We start from the raw sequence: 23,924 nt of genomic DNA on the forward strand, positions 1-23,924 counted from the left end.
TCAGATCTGTAAACTTGTAGCCTTCAGATTAATCAAGGAAGAAAAAGAAAAAGAAGGAAGAAGAGAAAAGAGAGGAAAGAAAGAGGAAGAATGAGGGGAGAAAACCTGGTTCGAACTAAAGAGAAAAAAACTGTTCTCCTCATTTGGCCAGGGTGTATTAGCCTTTCTAATTGACATACAATTGGCCATTCTACCATTATTTAGTCGACACTAATAGAGGTAAACTGGGATATCTCACAGGTAGTAAGGTGAAACTCGTAGAGACAGACCCTGCATATGAGAAATGGATGCAGGAGAACTACACTATTATTGGATGGTTGGTTAACTCTATGCAGTCCCACATAAGTCAGCATTATCTCTAGATGTCTTCGACAAGGAAATTTGGGATAGTGTTATGGAAACATATTCATAGAAGTTGAATGTGGCAGGAGTCTATAAGCTGTAAAGTGATGTGAAAAATTTGAGACAGGGGGAGAAAAGTGTAGCAATTTACTATTCCATGCTGAAATCACTATGGCAGGAAATTGATGTTATGGAGACAGTTGTTTGGGTGAGTACTAATGATGTAGAGACTTTTAGGAAACTGGTGGAATGAAATAGGGTGTTTGAGTTTCTTACAAGACTTAACCCTGAGTTTGACATTACTAGATAGAATATTCTGGCGAAGGATGAGGTCTCTCTTGCTCAGGCATATGCTATGGTAAGTAGTGAAGAGAGTAGGCGATAGGTGCAGTTACAGAGTCCACCTACAAAACATTTTGCACATGCTGGAATAAAGCCGAAAGGTCCGATCGAGAAGAAAGAAGTGATATGTGAATACTGCAAGAAACCAATGCATACTAATGGCAGTTGTTGGAAACCCCATCTTGATCTTCTCCCGGACAGGTTTCGGAATAACAATAATAACAACAATAGCAGCAATTTTAAGAAGAATGGTTAGACAAGGAAGCCTAAGAATGCTAATGTTGCCATAGTACCTAAAGGAGGGAACAAGGAGAGTGAAGAAAAGTCAGTTATGGAGCAATTGGCAACAGTAAAGGCAGAGTTTGAAAAGTACGAGAGGTTACTGAATCACTTGGAAACCACTGTAATAGCATCCTACCCTTCTGGCAGCACTTCATCATCTGCATTTGCTCACTCAAGTACTCGTGCTTCTATTTTAGGTAATCATAAAATCCCTTTGATTATTGATTCTGGTGCATCAGACCATATGAACAGTTTGTCTAATCTCTTTTGTTCCTATCATCTCCTCTCGGGTAGAGAGAAGATATCTCTTGCTGATGGGTCTCTTGCTCCCATCTCTAGCAAAGGAGATATCAAGGCCTCTGACACACTTGTCTTATCCTTTGTTCTTCATGTCCCCAAGCTTAATACCAATCTTTTATTTGTTAGTAGCATAACCTTTTTTCCTACCCATTTGTGTTTTTCAGGACCTAAAATCTCAGAGGACAATTGGGAGTGGCCATGAGGTGAATGGAATATACTTGTTGGACACACTTGGTAGGAGTCTTGGACACCTAATGAAGTAGCTTTGGAGTCTCTTGTGTCAAAGTCTATTGATAGAGTCATGTTATGTCATGTTCGGTTTGGTCATTTGCCTTTTTCAGCCTTGAGTCATTTGTTTTTCGATATGTTTAAGGGAGTGTCTTTATCGAGTCTTCATTGTGAGTCTTGTGAATTTGCAAAGCATTGTAGACAATCTTATTTAATAAGCAATAAAAGATCCATTTCTCATTTTTATATTGTGCACTCTGATGTGTGGGGGCCATATCATTTGCCTATTATGGGGGGTTATAGATATTTTATCATCTGTTTTTTTGATGAATGGATATTTTATCCTCTTTATTGATGATTATTCTCGTTATACTTGGATTTATCTCATGAGATCCTAGGATGAAGTGCCAACTATTGTGAAAAATTTTCATGAGCTTATCCTTACCCAGTTTAATACACGGATCAAAATATTCCAATCTGATAATGCTAAGGAATATTTTGAGGAAAACCTTTCATCTTACTTTGAGACCTTTGGGGTTATTCATCAGAGTTCTTGTTCCTACACTCTACATCAAAATGGAGTGGCGGAAAGGAAGAACCGACTTGTGGTTGATGTTGCTTGATGCCTCCTTTTTGCATCTCATGTTCTTATTAAATTTTGGGGGGATGCTATCCTTACTGCCACCTTCTTGATTAATTGTATGCCTTCTCGGGTTTTGGGTTTCAAAACCTCGTTTAGCCTTATCTTTACGGATGGGGATCTCTTTTCTCTTCCTTTCCAAGTCTTTGGGTGCACTTGCTATGTTCATGTTCGTAATCATCAGAGACACAAATTTGAGCCTAAGGCACATAAGTGTGTCTTTCTAGGATATGCCTCCACACAAAAGAGATATTGTTGTTTTGATCAATGTTTCAAAACGCGGAGGCATGGTGTGAGGTATTCCACTACCTAGAGGCATGAGGCGTAGTTCAGAACGCAAGAGGCTTAAGCCTCCCGAACAAAAGGAGGCGTAAGCCTCCTTAAGAAGAGGGGGGTTAGGAGGAAGGAGGAAGGGGAGGAGGATGAAGACGAAGGGGGGATCTCAATTTTTTCATTATTTTTAATAAAAATCTTTTATACTAAGAAGAATAAAGATGCATAACATTAGTTGAAAGGGGGGTCTTGTCGAAGCGGAGCCGGAGTGAAGCAAAACCCCCCTAACTTAAAAAAAAAAACAAATTGGGCTGCACTGAAAAGGGGGGGCGGGGGGGTCTAGGGGGTGAAGTCCCCCACCCGAAGGGGTAGGGGGCAAACCACTTTCTTTCCCCTAATATTTCATCCCTTTTCTTTCCTTTCCTTTCCTTTTCTCTTTTCTTTTCTCTTGTTTCTTTTTCTTTCCCTTCCCTTTCTTTTCTTTTCCTTTCCTTTTTTTTTTCTTTTTTCTTTTTTTTTTCTGTCTTTTTATATAAGATGTGCATGAGGCACATGAGGCATACATCTCTAGCATGCCTCATGAAAAAAAGCGCATGAGGCGTATGCCTCAGAGGTGTTAGCGTCTCTAGCATACACCTTAGGGCATTTTGGGAGCGCCTCACTTGGAGGCGCCTCCAAGCGTATGCCTTCCACGCCTTTTAGAACTCTGGTTTTGATCCGGCATGTGGCACCCACTTTGTCTCCAGGGATGCCACATTTGCTGAGTCCATTCCTTTCTAGGTATTTCTCCTAAGGGGGAGCATCCCAATGAGCCATTTGCTATGTATCCAACTGTTCCTCTTCTAGTTCCTTTTGAGTCCCCTATTGAGTCATCTTCTTTTGATGCCTCCCCTTCCACTGTGTCTCCACCACATGTTCCTGCTCCCCCTCCTCCTCCAACTCATCCTCTTACATATCCTTAAGATCCTGTGCTCCAAAGGTGGTACTAACGGCAAAGATTGAGGCATGGGCAAGTTGTTTCCACTCCTTCTAAAGAGCCTCTTGCACCTCCCATCACTACTGAGGTAACAGGTCAGCCCTCCCCTGACCCGCCTACCTTCCTAGACCTTGACCTTCCTATTGCCCTTCGAAAAGGCAAGTGGAAGTGTATAGCACATTGTATCTCCAAACACTTGTCCTATAGCCTTCTATCCCCTACCTATTACTCTTTTTTTTTATGAATAATAATAAGTTTATTGATTCAGAAGCAAATTAGAGTGAGTTCATACATCATCCCAACGAGAGGCGCGAGCTGCAGCCCCTCCTTGAAACTTATAAGTAAACTAGGAAAGAAAAACAAGAATCACAACTGAACCCAAAATAATTCTTCCCTATTTACCCCTTGCTTAGCTAACACATCTGACAAGGTATTTGCTGATCTCCCCACCCACTGTACAGTGACCAACATATTCCTTGTCAACCAACTAAATTTCTTCATTTCATTCTTGTATCGCCACATAGCCTCTTCAGAATTTTTCAACCAACTCACCACCACTTTGGAATCCCCCTCGATTATTAGGTGTTGTACCCCCAGCTGGTTTGCAAATTGGACCCCTTGTACAGCAGCTAAAAATTCTGCCCTGATGGAATTCCCAATTCCCAAAGGACTTGAGTAGAGCAACAAAATCTCTCCCTTCTCATTTCTTAAAGCACCCTTCACTCCGGATAATCCTGGATTACCCATGCTGCTTCCATCAAAGTTCAACTTAATTGAGCCTTCGGGTGGAGGAGACCAGCTTGTAATTGATTTGGCCTTTAAAGATGAACACCTTGCTACTGCTGACCAATTTCTCCAAATGTCATTAAAGGAGAATTGATGAAAGAGTTCCAAGGTCTTCAGCCAATGTATTGCCCTGTTTAACACAGTCTTTCAAATCTTAGCTGTTCCTTTCCTTATCTTGAAAAATTCTGAGATTCCTTTCTTCCCAAAGTGTCCAAGTCAAGGCAGCACGAGCACATCTCCACATAATTCTCCCTATTTTTGTAGGCCAATAAAAGGTAGAATGGTTGAAGAGCATGTGAGCTTCTGTTGGTAGACTCCAACTACCCCCAAACAACGAAAGTAGCCAAGCCCAAAGGTCTGCAGAAAAGGGACAAGATACTAATAGATGGTAACAATCCTCACCGTGAGCTCTACAGAGGATACACCAATTAGGAGAAATACAGAGAAAAGGTCTTCTCTTTTGTAGGTTGTCTAAAGTGTTTACTTTCCCATGGAAAACTTCCCAACAAAAAGCCATAATTTTTGGGGGAACTAGCCTACACCAAATTTCTTTTGACGGAAAGGGTTGGTGAGTAGAAAGTTGAGAGATGGACTTGAAAAAAGAAGCACAAGTGAAGGTTCCATTGGGTCTAGGAGTCCAAACCCTCTTATCTGGCTTGGAGGGATCCAAACAAACCTGATTAAGACACCCAAGAAAAAAAGAAAGAGACTCAATTTCAGCATCCCTAAGTCCTCTACGAAACCCAAATATCCTCCCAAAAAAGGATAGAGTTGCCAGAACAAACTTCATACCTGATAAAATTGAGGAATTGAGGAAGGGTGTTGTGAATAGCCTTCCAAGGTGCTGCTAGGTTAGCTTGCCTCGATACACCAGCATCCCATGCATTCTCTGACCTCCCATGAATGCTTCCCACCACCTCATGCCACAATCTCTCTTTCCAAAGGCCATCTCCACAACCATTTCCCTAACAGAGCTTGATTCTTTCTAGTTACCCTCCCAATTCCCAAACCCCCCTCTTCTTTACTTCTGCACACAATTTCCCAATTAACCAAGTGATCCTTTTTCTCTTGTCCTGGCTCCCATAAGAAGTCTCTCATCAACTTCTCCAGCTTCCTAGCTTCCCTAATTGGTATCCTAAAGACAGGCAAATAATATGTAGGTAAGTTAGCCAAGGTAGCTCTTATTAGGGTAATTCTTCCTCCTAAAGAGATATAGTTCTTCTTCCATGAGACTAATCTCTTCTCAAACTTTTCTAACACTGGGGTCCAAAATCTACTCTCCCTAGGATTTGCCCCTAAAGGAAGCCCTAAATATGACATAGGCCAAGTAGAGGTGGAACACTCAAGACACTTTGCAAGCAGAGGTGGAACACTCAAGACACTTTGCAATAGCCTCGACCTCCCCTACCTCCAAATTTATACCTGCTACTCAACTCTTTTCCAGATTTATTCTCAAATTAGAGACACTTTCAAATCCTTTTATTAGCTCCTTTAGGTTTGCTACCTTTTCACTAAGACCTTCACAAAAAATCATTAGGTCGTCTGCAAACTGAAGGTGGGTGATGGGGACTTGGTGTCTCCCTATTCTCCAACCCCTAATGGCATCTTCGCTGTCAGCCTTAGTAATGATCCTACTAATCACATCAGCTACTAAGGTAAAAAGGAAGGGTGAAAGTGGATCCCCTTGCCTGACACCCTTGCAAGCTGGAAAAAAGTCCCTCACCGTACCATTTACCAGAATAGAGTAGTGACAAGTACTGATACACCTAAAGATCCAACTACACGTGTCCCCAAATCCACCATTTCGCATAACCTCTAATAGAAACTCGCAGTCCACCAAATCATAGGCCTTTTCAAGATCCAATTTACAAATGAATCCTTTCCTACTAGACCTTTTCATTTCCTCCACACACTCATTCGCAATTAAGATCTGATCTGTTATTTGTCGTCCTTGAATGAAAGCCCCCTGAGTTTCACTAATGATGGTAGGGAGGACTGTTTTGATCCTCAATGAGAGCACTTTAGCCAGAATTTTATAGATGCTTGTCACCAGACTAATAGGCCTATAATCTTTTGGGTGGTTGGCATCATTCTTCTTAGGTATCAAGGCCAAAATGGTGGCATTAATTCCAGGGCTTATAGTGTGATTGTCTTCAAATTCCTTAAAGACTTCAGCTAGATCCTCTTTCAACACCTCCCAACAGTCTTGATAAAAACCCATTGTAAAGCCATCTGGACCCGGAGCCTTGGATCTATCCATTAGAAAGACAACTTTCTTAATCTCTTCTTTCCTCGGAATCCCTTTCCAGCCACCTTGCCACTCCTTCATCAATTCTTGGCCAATCCACCCTTTCCATGACTGTTCTCTCACTCAAAGGCCTTCTATAAATCGATTTGAAGTGGTCTACAAATTTTCTGGCTATGTCATCCTGGTTGGTAATCACCTCCTCTTCTATCTCTACCTATTACTCTTTTATTGCCTCTGTTTCTACCCATGTGATTCCCAGGTCTGTACCAAAAGCCTTGTCCAAACCTGAATGGAGGGATACTATGATGACCGAATTTGATGCTTTGCATAAGAGCCCTACTTGGGATATTGTGGATTTGCCTAAAGGGAAGGAACCAATATGTTGTAAATGGGTGTTCACCATTTAGTATCATTTTGATGACACTTTTGGGAGGTTTAAGGCTTGATTGGTTGCTAAATGCTACACTCAGATGTATGGTATTGACTACCTTGAGACCCTTGCTCCTGTGGCCAAAATGACTTCAGTTTGAGTTTTGTTGTCTCTACCTACTACTTTTGATTGACCCCTTCACCAGTTTGATGTTAAAAATGCCTTTTTGAATGAATACCTCCATGAAGAGGTCTATATGTCTTTGCCTCCAGGGGTGTATGCAAAGGAAATGCAAGGGAAGGTGTGTAAATTACAGAAATCTATTTATGGTCTCGATTAGTCTCCTCAAGCCTGGTTTGAGAGATTCAGAGCTGCTCTTGTATCCTTTGGTTACACACAAACCCAATCTGACCATACTTTGTTTCTGAAAAGAAGTAACTATTTGGTGACTTTTTTGATTGTTTATGTTGATGACATTGTGGTCACGGGTAATGACACCCATGAAATGATTAAGCTCAAAAGATTTCTTAACTCTGAATTTGAAATCAAGGATTTGGGGGATCTTTGATTTTTCTTGGGAATTGAAGTTGCTAGATCCAAGGATGGTATCTTCATTTCTCAATGCAAGTATGTTCTTGACCTCCTTGCAGAGACTAGTAAACTTGGTCCTAAACCAGCTTCCACCCCTATAGATCCCAATCATAAGTTCTCTGCCACTAATGGTGAATTGTTGCCTGATAGTGGAGTGTTTCAGAGATTGCTCCGGAAGTTGTTATATCTCTGCATGACTTGACCAAATATTTCCTATGCAGTGAGTGCTATTAATCAGTTTATGCATTCTCTCAGAGACACACATTTAGTTGCTGTAGAAAGAGTTTTGTGTTATTTGAAAGGCAATCCAGGGAAAGGTATATTGTTTGCCAAACATGGTCACATGAAGTTGGAAGCATACACTAATGCTGATTGGGCTGGATGTATTGATGATAGGAGATCCACCTTAGGATATTTTGCTTTACAGGGAACATTGTCCAATGGAGGAGTAAGAAACAGTCTATAGTAGCCAGATCCTTAGTTGAAGTAGAATACGGGGTAATGACACATGGACTATCGGAATTACTGTGGCTAAGATCACTTCTGGAAGAGTTGGGTCTTGAATATGAAAAGCCAATGATGCTCTAATGTGACAACCAGGCTGCTATCAACATTGCACGTGATCCTGTTCAACATGGCTGAACTAAGCACATAGAGGTTGATAGACATTTTATACGGGAAAGAGTTGGTTTAGGAGAGGTTTGCTTTCCATTTATTTCTTCAGAAGAGCAGTTGGTTGATGTAATGATCAAAGGTGTTCCAAAAGGGAAGCTAACACACTATATAAGCAAGTTGGGCATGATTGACATCTATGCTCAACTTGAGGGGGAGTGTAGAGAGATTGGGCCGAATCGGCCCTAGTGTCTATTTTATGTTTTAGTAGTAAGTTATTTATTTTGTATGCTAATGGGCCTGTCTTATGGGCCTGTTAACTTCTTTTGAAGTTATTTTAAGTTTATGCTTAGTTGGACGCCCCACTTAAGGGCTGATTTATAATTAACCACATTAGTGAAGATTAATAAAAGGATTAGTGAGGGGAGAGAGGTGATTATTGTTGTGTAATTTATGCACAGTTAATTGAGGCAAGTGTACCTTAGTCAAATGTGCGTATAATGATGAGAAAAGTGTCGATCCCATAGAGACTAGATCACAGTACCAAATCAATTTTAAACCAACCTAAGTTGAGCTCGTGAATCAATTGAATGAGTAAAAACTAAAATAATTAATGCAAATCCAAGAACTTAATAAAAACTGAATTGATGGATGAATGCAGCTAGGGTTTAGATTTCATTAAATGAAGGTTACATAATTACCTATTTAATCCAACTCAAGACCAAAATTACCCTAAGGTATATTAAAGTTATTTGCATGTGATGGTGGATTTCCCTAAATTAATTAATAAGCTTTCTCGAGTCATATTTATCCTTTATTAATCCAATTCTACCATCAAATTTCTAAGTGGTTGTCAAAAGGAAAAATAAGCATTAATTTCTTTGGAAACCTCTAATCATAGAAGGGGATTTGACTCACTAAGCTTCCTTGATTCCCACACATGAGCTAATCATCTTTCGATATCATAGTCTATCATGCGATCTTTATTGCCTAGGGATCTAATTCATAACAATCCTTTGGTCAATCATGCATGAATCGTCAAATCATTAAAAGATTGGCCAATTCTTTTAAAGCATTAAGCATAGCAATAAAAATTCCTCATTTAAGTAATAAAGGTCTTGAATTGAATTAAACAAATAATTATATAATCTTAAGATCAAAATCCATCTAAACCCTACCTAAGAGAATTTAGCTAGACATCGTTAAATTCAACATACTCAAGAAAATTAAAGGGGAAACACAGCAAGAACACATCAAAGAATGAATAGAATAATAAGAAAACTTTAGCCTTCGAAGGTAGAAGACAAGTGCAGCAACTAAGCCTTTCTCCCTCTTGAATTCGGATTCTTCCTCTCCTTCTCTAGCGTACTGAAATTGCTTCCTCTTCTCTTCTGATGTGCTGAGACTGTTTCCTCTTCTCTTCTCTGCTGAATTCTCTCTAAGGATGTGCCCCCTTGCCTTGAGTTTATGGTCATTTTTATAGTGCAGCCTCCCCTCAATTGTTTCTCAATGCAGACTCCTAATTTAACACAAAATAGGTTTCTTATTATTTATCTCAGTTGAATTCCTATCTCTTCTGCACTGCCAACTGCCAGACCCGAAACTTGTAGCTCAAATTGCACTTGGTTGGTGGCGGAATTAGGTTGAGTGATAAACACAAGAGTTGTAGCCCTATCTCTTAGCTTTAATTATCCATTTGAATCACCTCAATCCGAGTTGTAGGCAGAAAGTTATGCCCAAAATACGGAAACTATATCAAAACAGGAAATTTCCCAATTTTTGTGCATACATATCAAATCCGATTTCAATGGATTCTCTCCTTCATGGCTACATCATGGAGCATCATTGCTGCATGGTTCTTCCTCTATGATTATCTTGATCAATTAAATCAAACTCCTCCTTAAAATTGCACAATTAAGCTCCAAATCATCTTGCAAGACAATTTCGTCATAATTAGTGCAATACCATGCTAATTCCAAAAACATTATTACCAAAATCATCAAGTTAGAGGTATGAAAATATGTACAACTATAGGCTTATCAATTATCGAACCCTCTTCTTCTTCTTCTCCATCCCTTTCTTCTATTCTGCTGTTTTCTTCTTCCTTTCTCACTTTTTTACTCCTTTAATCAAGTTTCTTATCAGATTTAGAAGCCAGTTTTACTTCTTATGTTGTAGACTTGTGGCATCTATCTGATTTTCTCATGTCATCGGATTACATCAGGACCATGGCAAAATTCATGAGACTGCATTTTAATTAAATACTGGACCTGTTGAATTTTGTTAAAATTCAGGGAAAAACTTAAAAGACAAAAGGTACATGTTATGATAGAGAAAGGAGGATTTGATAAACGAGGGTAGAGAATTTATGCTCAAGGGTAAAACTAATATTCTGAGGTTGAGCTTCCTTATTTTAAAGGATTTTAGAAATCTGCTCCTTTTGTCCAGCTAGGAGCAAGCAAAGGGCATCAACGTGAACAGAATAGTGCCTTTTTTTCTATTTTTTTTCTTTATTGATAAGATAGTGTACCTTTTGTACTGAATGCTTGAGTTGGTTGACAGGAAACCATTTATTATTTCCAAGAGTGATCATTGAAAGATCCATTCTAACTAAATAGGCAAAAGAAACATTTAACATTGCATGTCCATTTTGCATATTACTTGTTTTCTTTACAGATGTGTGTGGGTTAATGACCTCTTTTTAGATATTGTCTCATCATCATCGTTGTTGTCGTTATCATTATCTTCATCATCATCATCATCATCTAAGTCTTGTCCCCAACCATATGGGATTGGCTACATGAATCCTGTTTCACCATTCTGTTCTGTTCAGTGCTTCTAGATATTGTCTGATCCACCTTCAAAAACTTATCTAGAAAGGCTGTCCATATAAACAAAGTGAAACTTACAAGGATTTGAGTATTCCAAGCAAACTTGACTGAAAAGGAACATTGCTGTCAAGGCATCTAGATTTGTAGCATTCAGCATATTGATTTTTTGAAGATAAAAAGTATCACAAACATTGAATTGTTAGTTCAAGGGTTTCCAGAATATGGATTTTGCTTACAATAAGCATAATCTATGATGAATGGGGGAAATACTACTGGGAAACACTAGAAATGAGTGCTTTTGTGGTCATTGGAACTTGAGGGTAGACCAAAGATTTCATTAGTAACAGATGTAGGAAAGTAACAGATTATTTGATTATGCATTGGAGACAAATGATTTCATTAGTAGGAATGGTTTTTTTTTTGTCCCAAATTGAATTACTATAGAGCAAGAAGAAGGCCCATATGGAATGTGAATGGAAGTGGTTAGAAGAGAGTTGAGGGCCTATACCAGAAGATATGGCCCTAGACAGGGCAGAATATGGAGCTAAAATTTTCTATTCAATCCAAGCAATCAGAATAAGACTTGGTTAACTTTATTGATTTCTTGGAAATTTAACATGTTTGATGACAATGTTATGGAATTTGCAAATACTAATTCCTTTTTTCCTGGGATGCAGGCTAGACTTGAAGCTGCAAGAAAGAGAACTGAAGAAATGCAGAAAGCAGCTTTAGAAGCTGAGAGAAGGGCAGTCAAAGAAGCTGCAGAAAGGAGGGCTACTGAAACTGCAAAACCTGATTCTGCTGCAGTAACAGAAAAGGAAGGTATTCACCACAAGATGGATGCAAATGCAGAAGCAGTAAAAGAAGAAACAGAAAAAGGGTCCAGTAAAGCGCATTCAGCAGCAGGTATTGCAGTTTTTGAAAGGCTATAATAAGAAATATTCTATTGGTTCATCCTGAAGTTTGGTGTCTCTTTATGAATCTGATTTTTCTTTACTCATTCATGGTTGTGAGCAAAGGATTGAATCATACAATCCTTAGAAGCAGGATTCAAATCGTGAATTGTAAGACATTGTTTGTTCATTCAATTAATTCTGAAAATATTGAAGATCAGAACATTTTGAAAAAAAAAAAAACAGAACAGCCATTCCCCTTAGAATCTAACCATTATCATGGAAAATACAAATTTGGTTCCTGGCATCTCCGAGCATGACTTCTTGGAGTTTCATACTTGTCAAGTTGCATCGGCACATTTCCTTGTGTTTAGTCAATTTTTTGTATGAATTCTATTGTCATTTGAAGTTGCATGTCCCCAATGTGATGACAGGTAGCTTACTTAAGGTTGCAGAAAGTGCACTTAGACAAGAGGAAGAAAGGTTACGGAGGTACAATGAATTAGTTGAACAAAACCAGAGATTGAAATCAGCTTCCAATAAGGTAACCTCAATACTGTTATTGTTATTTTTGCCTAATTTTCAGATAGTTTACAATGTCCTGTTATCAAATTCCAATAGTTTAATCCAAGTAAAATGTTGCTATGCAACAGACACATGTCTTGCTCTTTGTAACAGCAATATAATACTGTAATAGTCATGGAATAATCAAGAGAAGAAGAAAAGAGAAGAACGTAATAGGAGAAAACTGAATGGGTCAGTGGTGGCACCTCCATCACCTTAATATATTAACAAAAATAATAATTGCACAGTGGTCCCATGAAAGAAGGAAAAGTTATAGAAAACCTCCTAGCGCTAGAAACATATAAAAAATCATCCCAGACAACACTCCACTTCAAGTTGGGCTGTAGATATCATGCATAGCCAACTTGATACATAACTCTTCATGGTGCAGGGAATTCAATCGTTTTGTAAATACATCAGCTACTTGTTCTCTTGATTCAACAAAAGGTATACAATTTGCACCCCTATCCACTCTTTCACGAATAAAATGTTTGTTAATTTCAATGTGCACGTCCACTCATGGAGAACCGGGTTATGAGCAATATTGGTAGCAGCCTTGTTATCACAGTACAATGACATAGGATCTGACTTCCACATACCCATCTTAGTAAGAAGATTTTTTAACCATGACAATTCAGCAACACCTTGAGACATAGCTAATATACTCAACTTCTGCACTTGACTTTGCCACTACAAACTGTTCCTTACTCCAAGTGACTAGATTTCCTCTTACAAATGTATAGTAACCATTAGTGGACCTCCTATCATCAATAGAGCATAGTTTTCAAGGCGCCAAAGCGAGGCTAGGCGATAGGGGGGCGCCTTGTCGCCTAGTCGCCCAGGCTTCACCTAGGCGATGGATTGTTTTATGTAAAAATCACATATCCTAGGGTAGTTCCGTAGGTTCCATAACCAACTTTCTTTAATAACTATCCATAATTTTCTTAAGCTTCATGTTTTAAGTCTAGAAAATCAACGTATTTATGAGAAGAAAAAGAAGAAAGGAAAGAAAATTCAAAAAATATAGGGGCTGAACCCCTATTTTTGTTATAGGAAAAGAAGAAAAGAAAAAGGTGGAAGAAGAAATATGTTGATTAAACAAAATTTTAAGTTCTTCCCTTACTTGTTGGTTCAGATTTTGAAGTCATTGAGGGTTCAATACAACAGTTAGCAATGTTTGTGTTGATTAAACCCTAACAAATAAGAAAATAATAAAAAGAAATTAGTTTATAAACACAAAAAATGAATATTTTTCTTTAATAATGTCTATTTTATAATTATGATCTAAAAAAAATAACAATATTAAAGTATTTTATTACACAGTATGAAAAACTGCTTGGCGACTGGGCGAGGCGAGCCTCCAAGGGCACCTTGTCGCCTAGGCGTCACCTTGACAACTATGCAGTAGAGTGTCAGCCTAGTCAGCATCAGTGTTGCCTTCCACCTTCATATGACCATGCTTGGTAGAGAGGAGATCTCAACCTAGCTATCTTTTTAAATAGGCCAGAACTTTCTCGAGTCTCGGCAGCCTTGAAGTGAGTGCATGTACTGACTCAATACACTCATAGCAAAAGCAATATTTGGTCTAGTCATGGAAAGACATAACGGCCTTCCAACGAGTCTCTAATATTGATGAACATTTGAAACAATCTTCCCCTCACAACTTCCAAGTTTATGACTTGGATCCATGAGAGAATCAACTAGTCTACACCCTAATTTTCTAGTGTCCTTCAATAGATTTTTTTTTTATCAATAACAGAATTTCATTAGAAATATTAAAAATTACAAGATAGGAAGAGGTAAACTATCTTAACTCTCCACAGACAAAAAACTATTACAATTGAGCCCAAAACAACCGGTTCCTCCCCACTCCTTGTTTTGCTAATACATCAGCAAGACCATTTGCTGCCCTTTTAACTCAACTGAACTATACTTCCATATCTTGAATAATCCATTTGAATCTCTCTTTTTTTTTTCATTATTGAAAATCCAAAATCCTTTATCTTCCTTATGCAACCACTCTAATATCAACTTTGAATCACCTTCTACAATCAGCTTCTCACATTCAGATCTTTTGCCTTTTGAAATCCTTCCATAACTGCCATAACCTCAGCCCTTAGGGAGCCACCTATTCCATTCGAGCCTGGGTATAGACCAATGATCTTGCCTTCACTGTCCCTAAACACCCCTCCAATACTAGATGGGCCTGGATTCCCAACACTACTCCCATCAAAGTTCAACTTAATGTAGTCAACCATTGGAGGAGACCAAGCATGGCTTATATTAGAATTGTGGCAATCAGAGCTAGCCACTTCCTTCCATTTGTTCATGATATGTCCTATTGAGAAATCAACAAATATCTTCATAGATTTTACCCAATGAACCACTCTTGCCATTATGATTTCAATGACGGCTTCTCTACTTATTTCCTTGTCTAGGAATAATCTTGCATTTCTTTCTTCACACAAAGTCCAGCTCACAACTGCCCTTACACATCTCCATAATACTTGTCCTGTTTTCTTTGGCCATCTCAAGAAAGTAGAAGCAAATAAAATTTGCACATTAGCCAGGGGAGATCACCTGCACCCAAACAATGAGAAAAACCATTCCCAAACAAAGGTTGCAAAAGGGCAGCAAATTAAGAAATGAAATCAAGTTTCTCCATTAGCCTTACACAAAAGACACCAGTGTGGGGATAAACACCAATTAGTCCTTTTTCTTTGGAGCAAGTCGCAAGTATTAATTGTTTCAACGATATACTTCCGTTGGGAGATAAAGATACCTTTGTCAGATCGAGCAACTTCAATCCCAAGAAAATATTTCAAAGGACTGAGATCTTTAACATCAAACTGTGAAGCTAGGAATTTCTTCCCCCAGTTTTCTGTAATTACAATATCGTCCACATACACAATTAGAACAACAAACAGCTCACCTTTTTCTTTTCACAAACAATGTATGATCAGCCTGGCACTACACAAAGATAACTTGTTGGACAACACTATTTACCTCTCAAAACATGCCCGAGGGGATTGTTTCAGGTCATATAAGGACTTTTCCAACTGACAAACCTTATCCTCATTGTCCTGCATCTAAAACTTGGGAGTTTGAACCATATATACCTCCTCATTGAGGTCACCATTCAAAAATACCTATTTTGCATCCAATTGATGAAGATGCCTGGAAAAATTAAGAGCAAGAAATATGAGTACCTGGATATAGTTCATCTTCGCGATAGGAGCAAAAGTTTCATTATAATCCACACCATGTGTTTGAGAGAACCCCTTTGCAACTAGTCTTGCCTTATACCTCTCAATAGACCCATTAGCATGACGTTTTACTATAAACACCCACTTATAACCTATAGACTTCTTTCATTTTGAAGATCAACTAGGTCCCACATGTGATTTTTATGAAGGGCAAAATTTCCTTGCACACAACATTTTTCCATTTAAATAATTCCAAAGCCTTTGCCACACATTTTGGGATAGACACGCTACAAATAGTAGAAGTAAAGACATGATAATTAGGAGACAAATGAATAATGGAAGAAAAAACGGGCAATAGAGTGCTTGGTACACATCCACACACCCTTAAAAAGAGTAATGGGAAGTTGAATCACAGGAAGACAGTTTAGAGGTACCTGAAAGATGACTATCGCGGGGATTTGCCTCATGAGATTCTAACAACAATTGCTGCAGTTTAGCTGGAGCCACGCCTATATTCAATGGTTGTTTTGACAACAGACCTTTATTGTTGACAAGTATAACGGGAAAAAGTACGACAAAGAGGCAAATGTGGCTAAGGTGGAGGCAGAGAGTACTGCTGTCAAGACAGTTGAGATCGGGGCTGAGAAGTAATGACAGGAGAAGGAAAGGAAAGAATATGTTTCACCTCACCACTACTCTCCACCTTAGGTGAGGCACTAAAGAAAGGATGTGACTCAAAAAATGGAACATCCATGGAGATGTAATCTTTGTGAGACATGGGGTCAAAACACTTATATCCATGGTTTTCAAAACCGGACTAGGCTGAACGGTTAGACCGAAAAATGGGGATCCGGTCAGGTAACCGGTTTCATTTCACCCTAAAACCGCTTTTGTCCAAAAACCGTTGATTTGGTCAGCGACCCACTGACTCGAGTGGTTGAACCATCGAACGTTGGCTCAGATAATTGTTTTTGGTCAGACCATTTGACCTGGGAACCGGTTCCTTGTTCAGTCCGGTTTTGAAAACCTTGCTTATATCCCTTGTTGGTGGAAGGATAACCAAGAAACACACAAGGAATGGCACAAGGAGTCCAACTTACCGGACACGGGAGAAAGGTTTTGGACAAAACGTTAATAACCAAACACCTGGAGAAGAATAGAAAACAAAGGGGATGAAGGGAAAAGCAATTGATGCGGGGCCCGAGAGTGCAACAACCTTGAGGGCATGCAATTAATCAAGTTGGTTGCCGTGAGAACTGCATCACCCCAAAATCGTTTTAGAACATTCATCTGGAGAAGCAAACTACGAGCCACTTCCATTAAATGTCGACTGTTTCTCTCAACAACAACATTTTGTTGTGGAGTTTTAGGGCAAGAGCCCTAGTGTAATATACCATTATCTTGAAGATAGGCATTGAGATCTTTAGTAAAGTACCCTTTGGCATTATTTGAGTGAATAATTTGAGTATCGACCTAGAACTGGGTATACACTATACAATGAAAATTCTTTACAATTTCAGGAACTTCGTCACGAGATTGTAACAGATATATCCTTGTGCAACGTGAGTAATCATCAGTAAAACTAATACAATATCGATATCCACCTTCAGCCATAATTGAGCAAGGGCCCCATACATTAGAATGCACAATATTGAAAGGAAAATCAACTCTTTTATTAATAGGAGGGTATGGGCTTGTACAATGTTTGCTTAATTGACAAGTAGAGCATTCCAATGATGCAAAGGACACGGACTTGAACAAGTTTTGAAATAATGACTTCAAAGATGCAAAGGATAAATGACCCAAACGACAATGCAAGAGGTAAATCTGGTCTTTATTACATTGATTCTCATGCAAACTAGTCTGACTCAATAAACTATTGCACTGAGAAGAATTAGAAGCCATTGGATCCGAAATGTAGAGTCCTTCTATCATGCGACCCCTACCAATCATTCTCCCCGATGTCAAATTCTGGAACGCATAAGTGTCAGGAAAATATGGTCACAAAATAGTTTAAAGACTTAGTAATTCAACTAATAGATAGGAGATAAATAGGCATCTTCCAAACAAAATACGATAAGAAGAGACAAGGGAAGACTTACTAGTCAAATGGTTATGGCACTTGAATTAATTATCCACGAAAATTGAGAAGGAACTAAAGAAACTTGGAAGGCATTGGCTTGGTTACCTAAATTTGCTTGTTGCATATGAGGTAGGGGTGTTCACATTAAATGTCAAACCGTCCAAACTAACCAAACCGGCCCGACTCAACCCAAGTTGGGCGGTTTTTCAAAACCACTGGTCGGTTTTGGTTTGTGTGACAAAATAATCTGATAACTCGATTTGGTTTCGTTTTTCATACATGAAAACCGAAACCGAACCTGATCCTGTATGTTTAGTAATTACTAATTAATCCCTATTCAGTACTCCTTAGTCCTTCGTACTCCCTATCATAGTTAACTTCAAATTTAAGTAAAGTTATTTATTACCTTTTTGGGTTTAGTAAGCATTGTTGTCAAGGAGTCTTGGAATGGATAGACACGTTGGACTGTTGTGGTCTTCACTCTTCAGTTTTGGAAAGAGAAGAAAAGAGAGGTTAAATAAATACTATTTAAGTGACTGTTGGATACTTGGAGTTGGAGTCTTCGACTGTTGCATGTTGCCTATTGGAGTCTTGGAGCTGAACCGACTAGGGGTGTTGACATTGGACTATTTAATACTAACTATTTTAATTATTATATAAACCGACTAAACCGATAAACCGATCCAAACCAACCCTTCATCTTTGGGTCAGTTTTGCTTCAGGGTCGGTTGGTTTTGTTTTAGTCAATAAGTAAACCGAATTGGTAAACTGTTTTTGTTTAACACAGGAGGGAAAAAGGAATAGACAAGGGGCCAAATTGGAGTTTGAAAAAAACAGCCTATCAAGAGGAGATCAAATGGAGGCAGCAGTCTAAATGCTTCTGGCTAAAACATGGTGATAATAACACCGAGTTTTTTTTACAAAATTAGATTGTGCTAGGAGGAAGGAAAATCTTTCAAAAAGACTGGTTGTGAATGGTGACATGGGGGAGGAGGAGAATAGAATCAAAAGCCACATTGTGGGTTTTTATGAAAGGCTTTACAAGGAAGAGTGGGCTGACAGACCAAAACTTGATGGCCTTGAGTTTGATGATTTAGCAGAGGATCAAGTCATTGATTTGGAGGAGTTCAATGAAGGGGAAGTTTGGGAGGCAATAACAGAGGTTCACCATGGCATTTTTTAAACACTATTGGGGGTTCCTAAAGAGTGATGTTATGAGGGTGCTGAAGGAGTTTCATGATTCTGCAGCCCTGGAAAGGAGCTTAAATTCAACCTTTATTACACTAGTTCCAAATAAAAAAGGTGCAGAGGAACTGAGAGACTTTAGGCCGATTAACTTGGTTGGTAGTATCTATAAAATAATTGCCAAGGTTCTTTCCAAGAGGGTTAAACTAGTGATGAGGACCCAAATCTCAGAAACTCAAGGGGCTTTTGTGGAGGGAAGGCTTATGGTGGATGGGGTGCTGGTAGATAATGAGATGATCGATGCCAGATAGAGAAGTCGGAGGGCTGGTTTGCTTTGTAAAGTCGATTTTGAGAAGGCCTATGTTCATGTCAACTGACAGTTCTTAGACTTCATCCTAAGAAGAATGAATTTTAGGAGCTCTAGGGGCTTAAGGCAAGGGGACCCACTCTATCCCTTTCTATTTATTTGTGTAACTGAAGCTCTTAGTAGAATGGAGAAAAGGGCTACTTCAGGGGGTTTTGTAGAGGGTTTTGCCGTGGGAGATGAAAGGGTGGAGGTGGCTTTGTTGCAGTTTGCGGATAATACACTTATTTTTTGTGATGCTTCACTTGATTGACTTGGTTATATTATGGCAGTGCTGTGGTGGTTTGAGGTTGAGTCATGCTTACTTGTAAACTTGCACATAAGTGTGTTGGTTGCTATGGGGAAAGTGCAAGAGCTAGAGAGGTGGGCGGAGGAATGGGGGTGTAGAACGGGTAAACTGCCTTTGAAGAATCTGGGGATGCCTTTAGGTGCTATGTGCAACTCCAAATCGATATGTGAGCCTATTATGGAGAGGTTAGACAAGAGATTGGCCTCTTGGAAAGCAAAATACTTATCTTATGGAGGTAAAATAATTTTGCTAAAAAGCATGCTGTCTTCGCTCTTCCTATGTATTTACTCTCTTTTTACCCAATCCCGGCTGGAATGACTAAGTCTATAGAGAGGAAGATGCAGGATTTTCAATGGAGAGGTTGGAGAGATGAGAAGAAAAAATACATGCTGGTCAGTTGGTCTAAAATTTGCAAGCCAAAGCTTCAAGGCGGTTTGCGTGTGAGGAGAGTGAAGGACATCAATACTGCTTTACTGGGAACGTGGATCTGGAGATTTGGAGAGAATCAAGGTGGTCTGTGGAGGTGGGTAATAGCAGCTAAGCATGGATGTAGAAATTCTGGTTGGGTCCTAGGGGATCCGAACCAATCCTATGGATGCTCTATATGGAAAGGTATTGGGGAAGCTCATGGTCTCTACTCAACTGGAATACACTTTAGGGTAGGGAATGGGCTGCGAGTATCTTTCTGGAAGGCCATATGGTGTGATAATAGACCCTTGATGGCTCTAGTCTCAGATTATTTGCAGGTGCAGAATGGAAGCATCTTTTAGGCACCTCTCTTTAGGCGAAATTTGAATGATTGGGAAGTGGATTCTCTGGTGGAGTTTCTGCATATGGGTGCAGGGAGAGAGGACAGAAGAATTTGAGGGTTTTCTCCGTTAGATCTTTTCACAACTACATTTCTAGGTCAGAGGATGATCCAATCTTAGTTAACATTGTGTGGTGTAAGAGTGTGCGCACAAAGGTAGCTTTTTTTGTTTGTACTGCCTGCTTGAACAGGATTTTAACTAAGGTAGTGTGGAGATGGAAGGTATGCTACTGGACTCAACTACTTGAGACTTGGAATAAGGTAAGGAACTTGTTTGAAGTGCAAAGTTGTTGCCTTGAATTGTTAGTGGATTTTGTGAAGAGTTGGAGAGTCAAAGGCCTCTCAAAGGAGGGAAAGTTGGCATGGAACTTTGCTCCTGTTGCAGTTTTTTGGTGTAGCATGGGAGGAATGCAAGGATTTTCAAGAATCAGCACAGCTCCACAAATACAGTTTTTCAGAAAATTTTGGGGAAAATGTTCTCTTGGCTAGCAGTAAACAATGTGTTTACGGACAAAAATATTAGTTCCTTTTTTGGTTTTGAGAATCTTATTGTAAATCAGGGTTTGGGGTTATGGATCTGCATGGGTAGTTTCTTTTAGTAAATCGCTATGTAAAACTCCTTGTTGTACATGCTTTTTTGTTTTATTGATATTATATTTTACCTATTTCAAAAAAAAAAAAAATGAGAATACCAAAACTTGTCTTTGTCACATCCTCCCTTCTTTTGTGTAGGTTTTCAAGACTGCTATTCAGTCTTGACCACTAAGAGATTTCAGGTTCGATGAGAGGAGAAAGTGAAGAAGTAGAAGAAAGAGTGGTGAAAGAGCAGTAGAACACAGATTTTGAGGAGAAGAACAGAATGTCAATATTCTGCCGCCGCCACTTTAAGTTAATATATATAGGTTATGCTAGTTACATGAAAGGACATATCTGCCCTTGGTGTTTACATCATAACTGCTAACAAATAACAAACAATATAAAACTGAAACTAGAAATAATAGAATAGCAAAATAACCACAGTTGTGACTAAATACATTCTACCCTACGGACAGAGTGGGACCACAGCTGTGGGGCCCACATCAATGTTCTCTACACTCCCCCTCAAGTTGGGAGTATATGTTCATCATTCCCAACTTGGATAGATCTGCCTCTAGCTTCTTTCTTGATACGGCTTTAGTGAGGATGTCTGCTAGTTGCATACTGGATGTGATGTAAGGGAGGCATACTTCTTGAGATGAGACCCTCTCTCGCACAAATGGCGGTCAACTTCAATGTGTTTGGTTTTGTCATGTTGTACTGGATTATGTGCTATATTAGTGGCGGTTTGATTATCACAATACAGCATCAGGGGCTTCTCATACTTAATACCCAACTCCTCAAGTAGAGATCTTAGCCATAGGATTTCAGCCACTCCATTGGCCATGGACCTGTATTTTGCTTCAGCACTTGACCGGGAGACAACACTTTGTTTCTTACTTCTCCAGGAGACAAGGTTTCCTCCCACAAGGGCACAATATCCTGAGGTAGACCTTCTGTCATCAACACTCCCAGCCCAATCTGCATCAGTATAGACCTCCACCTTCATGTGATTGTTGTTCTTGAAAAGTATACCCTTACCTGGGCATCTCTTCAAGTAGGCTAAGATTCTTTCTGCCGCAAGAAGATGTGTGGTTTTAGGAGAATGCATGTACTGGCTGACAACACTAACAGCATAAGTAATATCTGGCCGAGTGAGGCAGAGATATAGGAGCTTTCCTACCAGTTGCTGGAACATAACTTTGTCTTCAAGAAGCTCCCCACTCTCGACACTAATCCTGTGCTTTTGTTTAATTGGTGTATCTGCAGGCTTGACACCTAACTTTCCAGTTTCTGCCAATAGGTCTAGGACATATTTCCTCTGAGATATAAAGATCCCCTGTTTGGATCTAGCAACCTCAATACCAAAAAAATACCGGAGTACACCAAGGTCCTTCACTTCAAATTCTTGGTGAAGAAGCTGTTTAAGAGACTCAATCTCATGGCTATCATTCCCTATGACCACAATATCATCAACATATACGGCCAGTAGTGTCAAAGAGGACTCCACCCTCTTGATGAATAGGGTATGATCTGAATGGGCCTGTACATATCCAAACTTCACAAGTGCTAGTCTGAATCTATCGAACCAAGCCCTAGGTGACTGTTTCAAACCATACAAAGCCTTGTTGAGCCGGCAGACCTTCTTACCTATTTCTGCATCATAGAATCCAGGAGGCAAACACATGTAAACTTCTTCCTGCAGATCTCCATTCAGAAAGGCATTTTTCACGTCCATTTGGTATAAAGGCCAAGTGTGACTTGCTGCAAGGGACAATAGAACTCGAATAGTAGTCATCTTGGCTACCGGTGCAAATGTCTCCAAGTAATTTATGCCATAAGTCTGTGTAAACCCTCTTGCAACTAACCGAGCTTTATACCTCTCAATAGATCCATCTGCATTATGCTTCACCATAAATACCCATCTGCATCCAACTGGTTTATTTCCTTTTGGCAAATCAACTACCTCCCAGGTGTTGTTTTTCAACAGGGCATCCATCTCAACTTGCATTGCATCTTTCCATTCAGGGACGGATAGGGCTTCTTGCACTGCTCTTGGAATAGGGACATTGGAAATGGAGCTAAGGTAGGACCTGTAGGTAGGAGATAGGCGATCATAGGATAAGAAATGGGAAATACAGTGGGCTGTGGATGTGGTACAATGTCGTTTCCCTTTACAGACTGCATTTGGAAGGTCAAGATCATCTGTAGGGGAAGTCTCTGTGGGCTCTGGGACTGAAGTATCTGGACCTGGAGCTGCAGATGAGATTGGAGCTGGTCTGGACTGCTGATGATCAGGATCAACCTGCCTGCACCGCCTGTGATAAACCCTCAACTCCTGATCCCTCTGACCACCCTCACCATTGCAGCTTTCCCTCAACTCCTGATCTCTCTGACCACCCTCACCATTGTAGCTCTCATCACCCAATGGAATAGGTAAAGGAACTGCCCCACTCTCAGTGCTTTCCCTCTGAAGACAAGAACTCAAACCCCCACTCTCACTATTCTCCCCCTGAGGGGCAACCCGAGGATAATAGGGTGTCCCCTCAAAGAAAGTGACATCCATGGAGACAAACTTCCTCCCGGAGACAGGATCATAACAGCAATAACCCTTTTGAGTTTGTGCATAACCAAGGAAGATGCATTTGGAGGCTTTGGGTTCGAACTTGGAGGGATGGGGTCCGAGAAGCTGAACAAAACAAGTACAACCGAATGTCTTAAGGGGAATAGGAAACAAGTCCTCACGTGGGTGTAGAAGCGAAAAAGGAGATCGCATATCAAGGACCCTGGAAGGGACTCGATTAATAAGGTATACTGCCATGAGGATAGCATCCCCCCAGAAGCGAATAGGGACATTGGAAGTAAACATGAGGCTTCTAGCCACTTCCAAAATGTGCCTATTCTTCCTCTCGACAACTCCATTCTGCTGAGGTGTATGAGGGCAAGAGCTCTGGTGGATAACCCCATGATGAAGATAAGATGTCAATGATTTAGCAAAGTATTCCTTTGCGTTATCAGATCTGAGAACTTTGATCTTGGCATCAAATTGGGTTAGGATCATTTGGTGAAAATTTTGGGTCAGGGAAGGTACCTCATCTCGTGAACGCATGAGATAAACCCAAGAAAAACGGGTAT

At 39.8% G+C, this 23,924-nt stretch overlaps 1 protein-coding gene across 5 annotated transcripts in view; it reads left to right on the forward strand.

Annotated features, from left to right (window-relative positions):
- The window catches only part of GLE1 (nucleoporin GLE1-like protein), a 98,025-nt gene that overhangs the window by 36,861 nt on the left and 37,240 nt on the right, over window positions 1-23,924 (forward strand). For all 5 annotated transcript variants that reach the window (XM_088904529.1, XM_088904528.1, XM_088904530.1 and 2 more), the window contains 2 exons: window positions 11,499-11,727; window positions 12,149-12,258. In XM_088904529.1, the coding sequence (XP_088760655.1) occupies window positions 11,499-11,727; window positions 12,149-12,258 (339 nt within the window). The remainder of the gene's footprint in view (window positions 1-11,498; window positions 11,728-12,148; window positions 12,259-23,924) is intronic.

This window comes from Nelumbo nucifera, chromosome 4, assembly GCF_055504915.1.
Source record: "Nelumbo nucifera cultivar China Antique chromosome 4, China Antique-T2T, whole genome shotgun sequence".
In the NCBI taxonomy this organism is placed as follows: domain Eukaryota; kingdom Viridiplantae; phylum Streptophyta; class Magnoliopsida; order Proteales; family Nelumbonaceae; genus Nelumbo; species Nelumbo nucifera.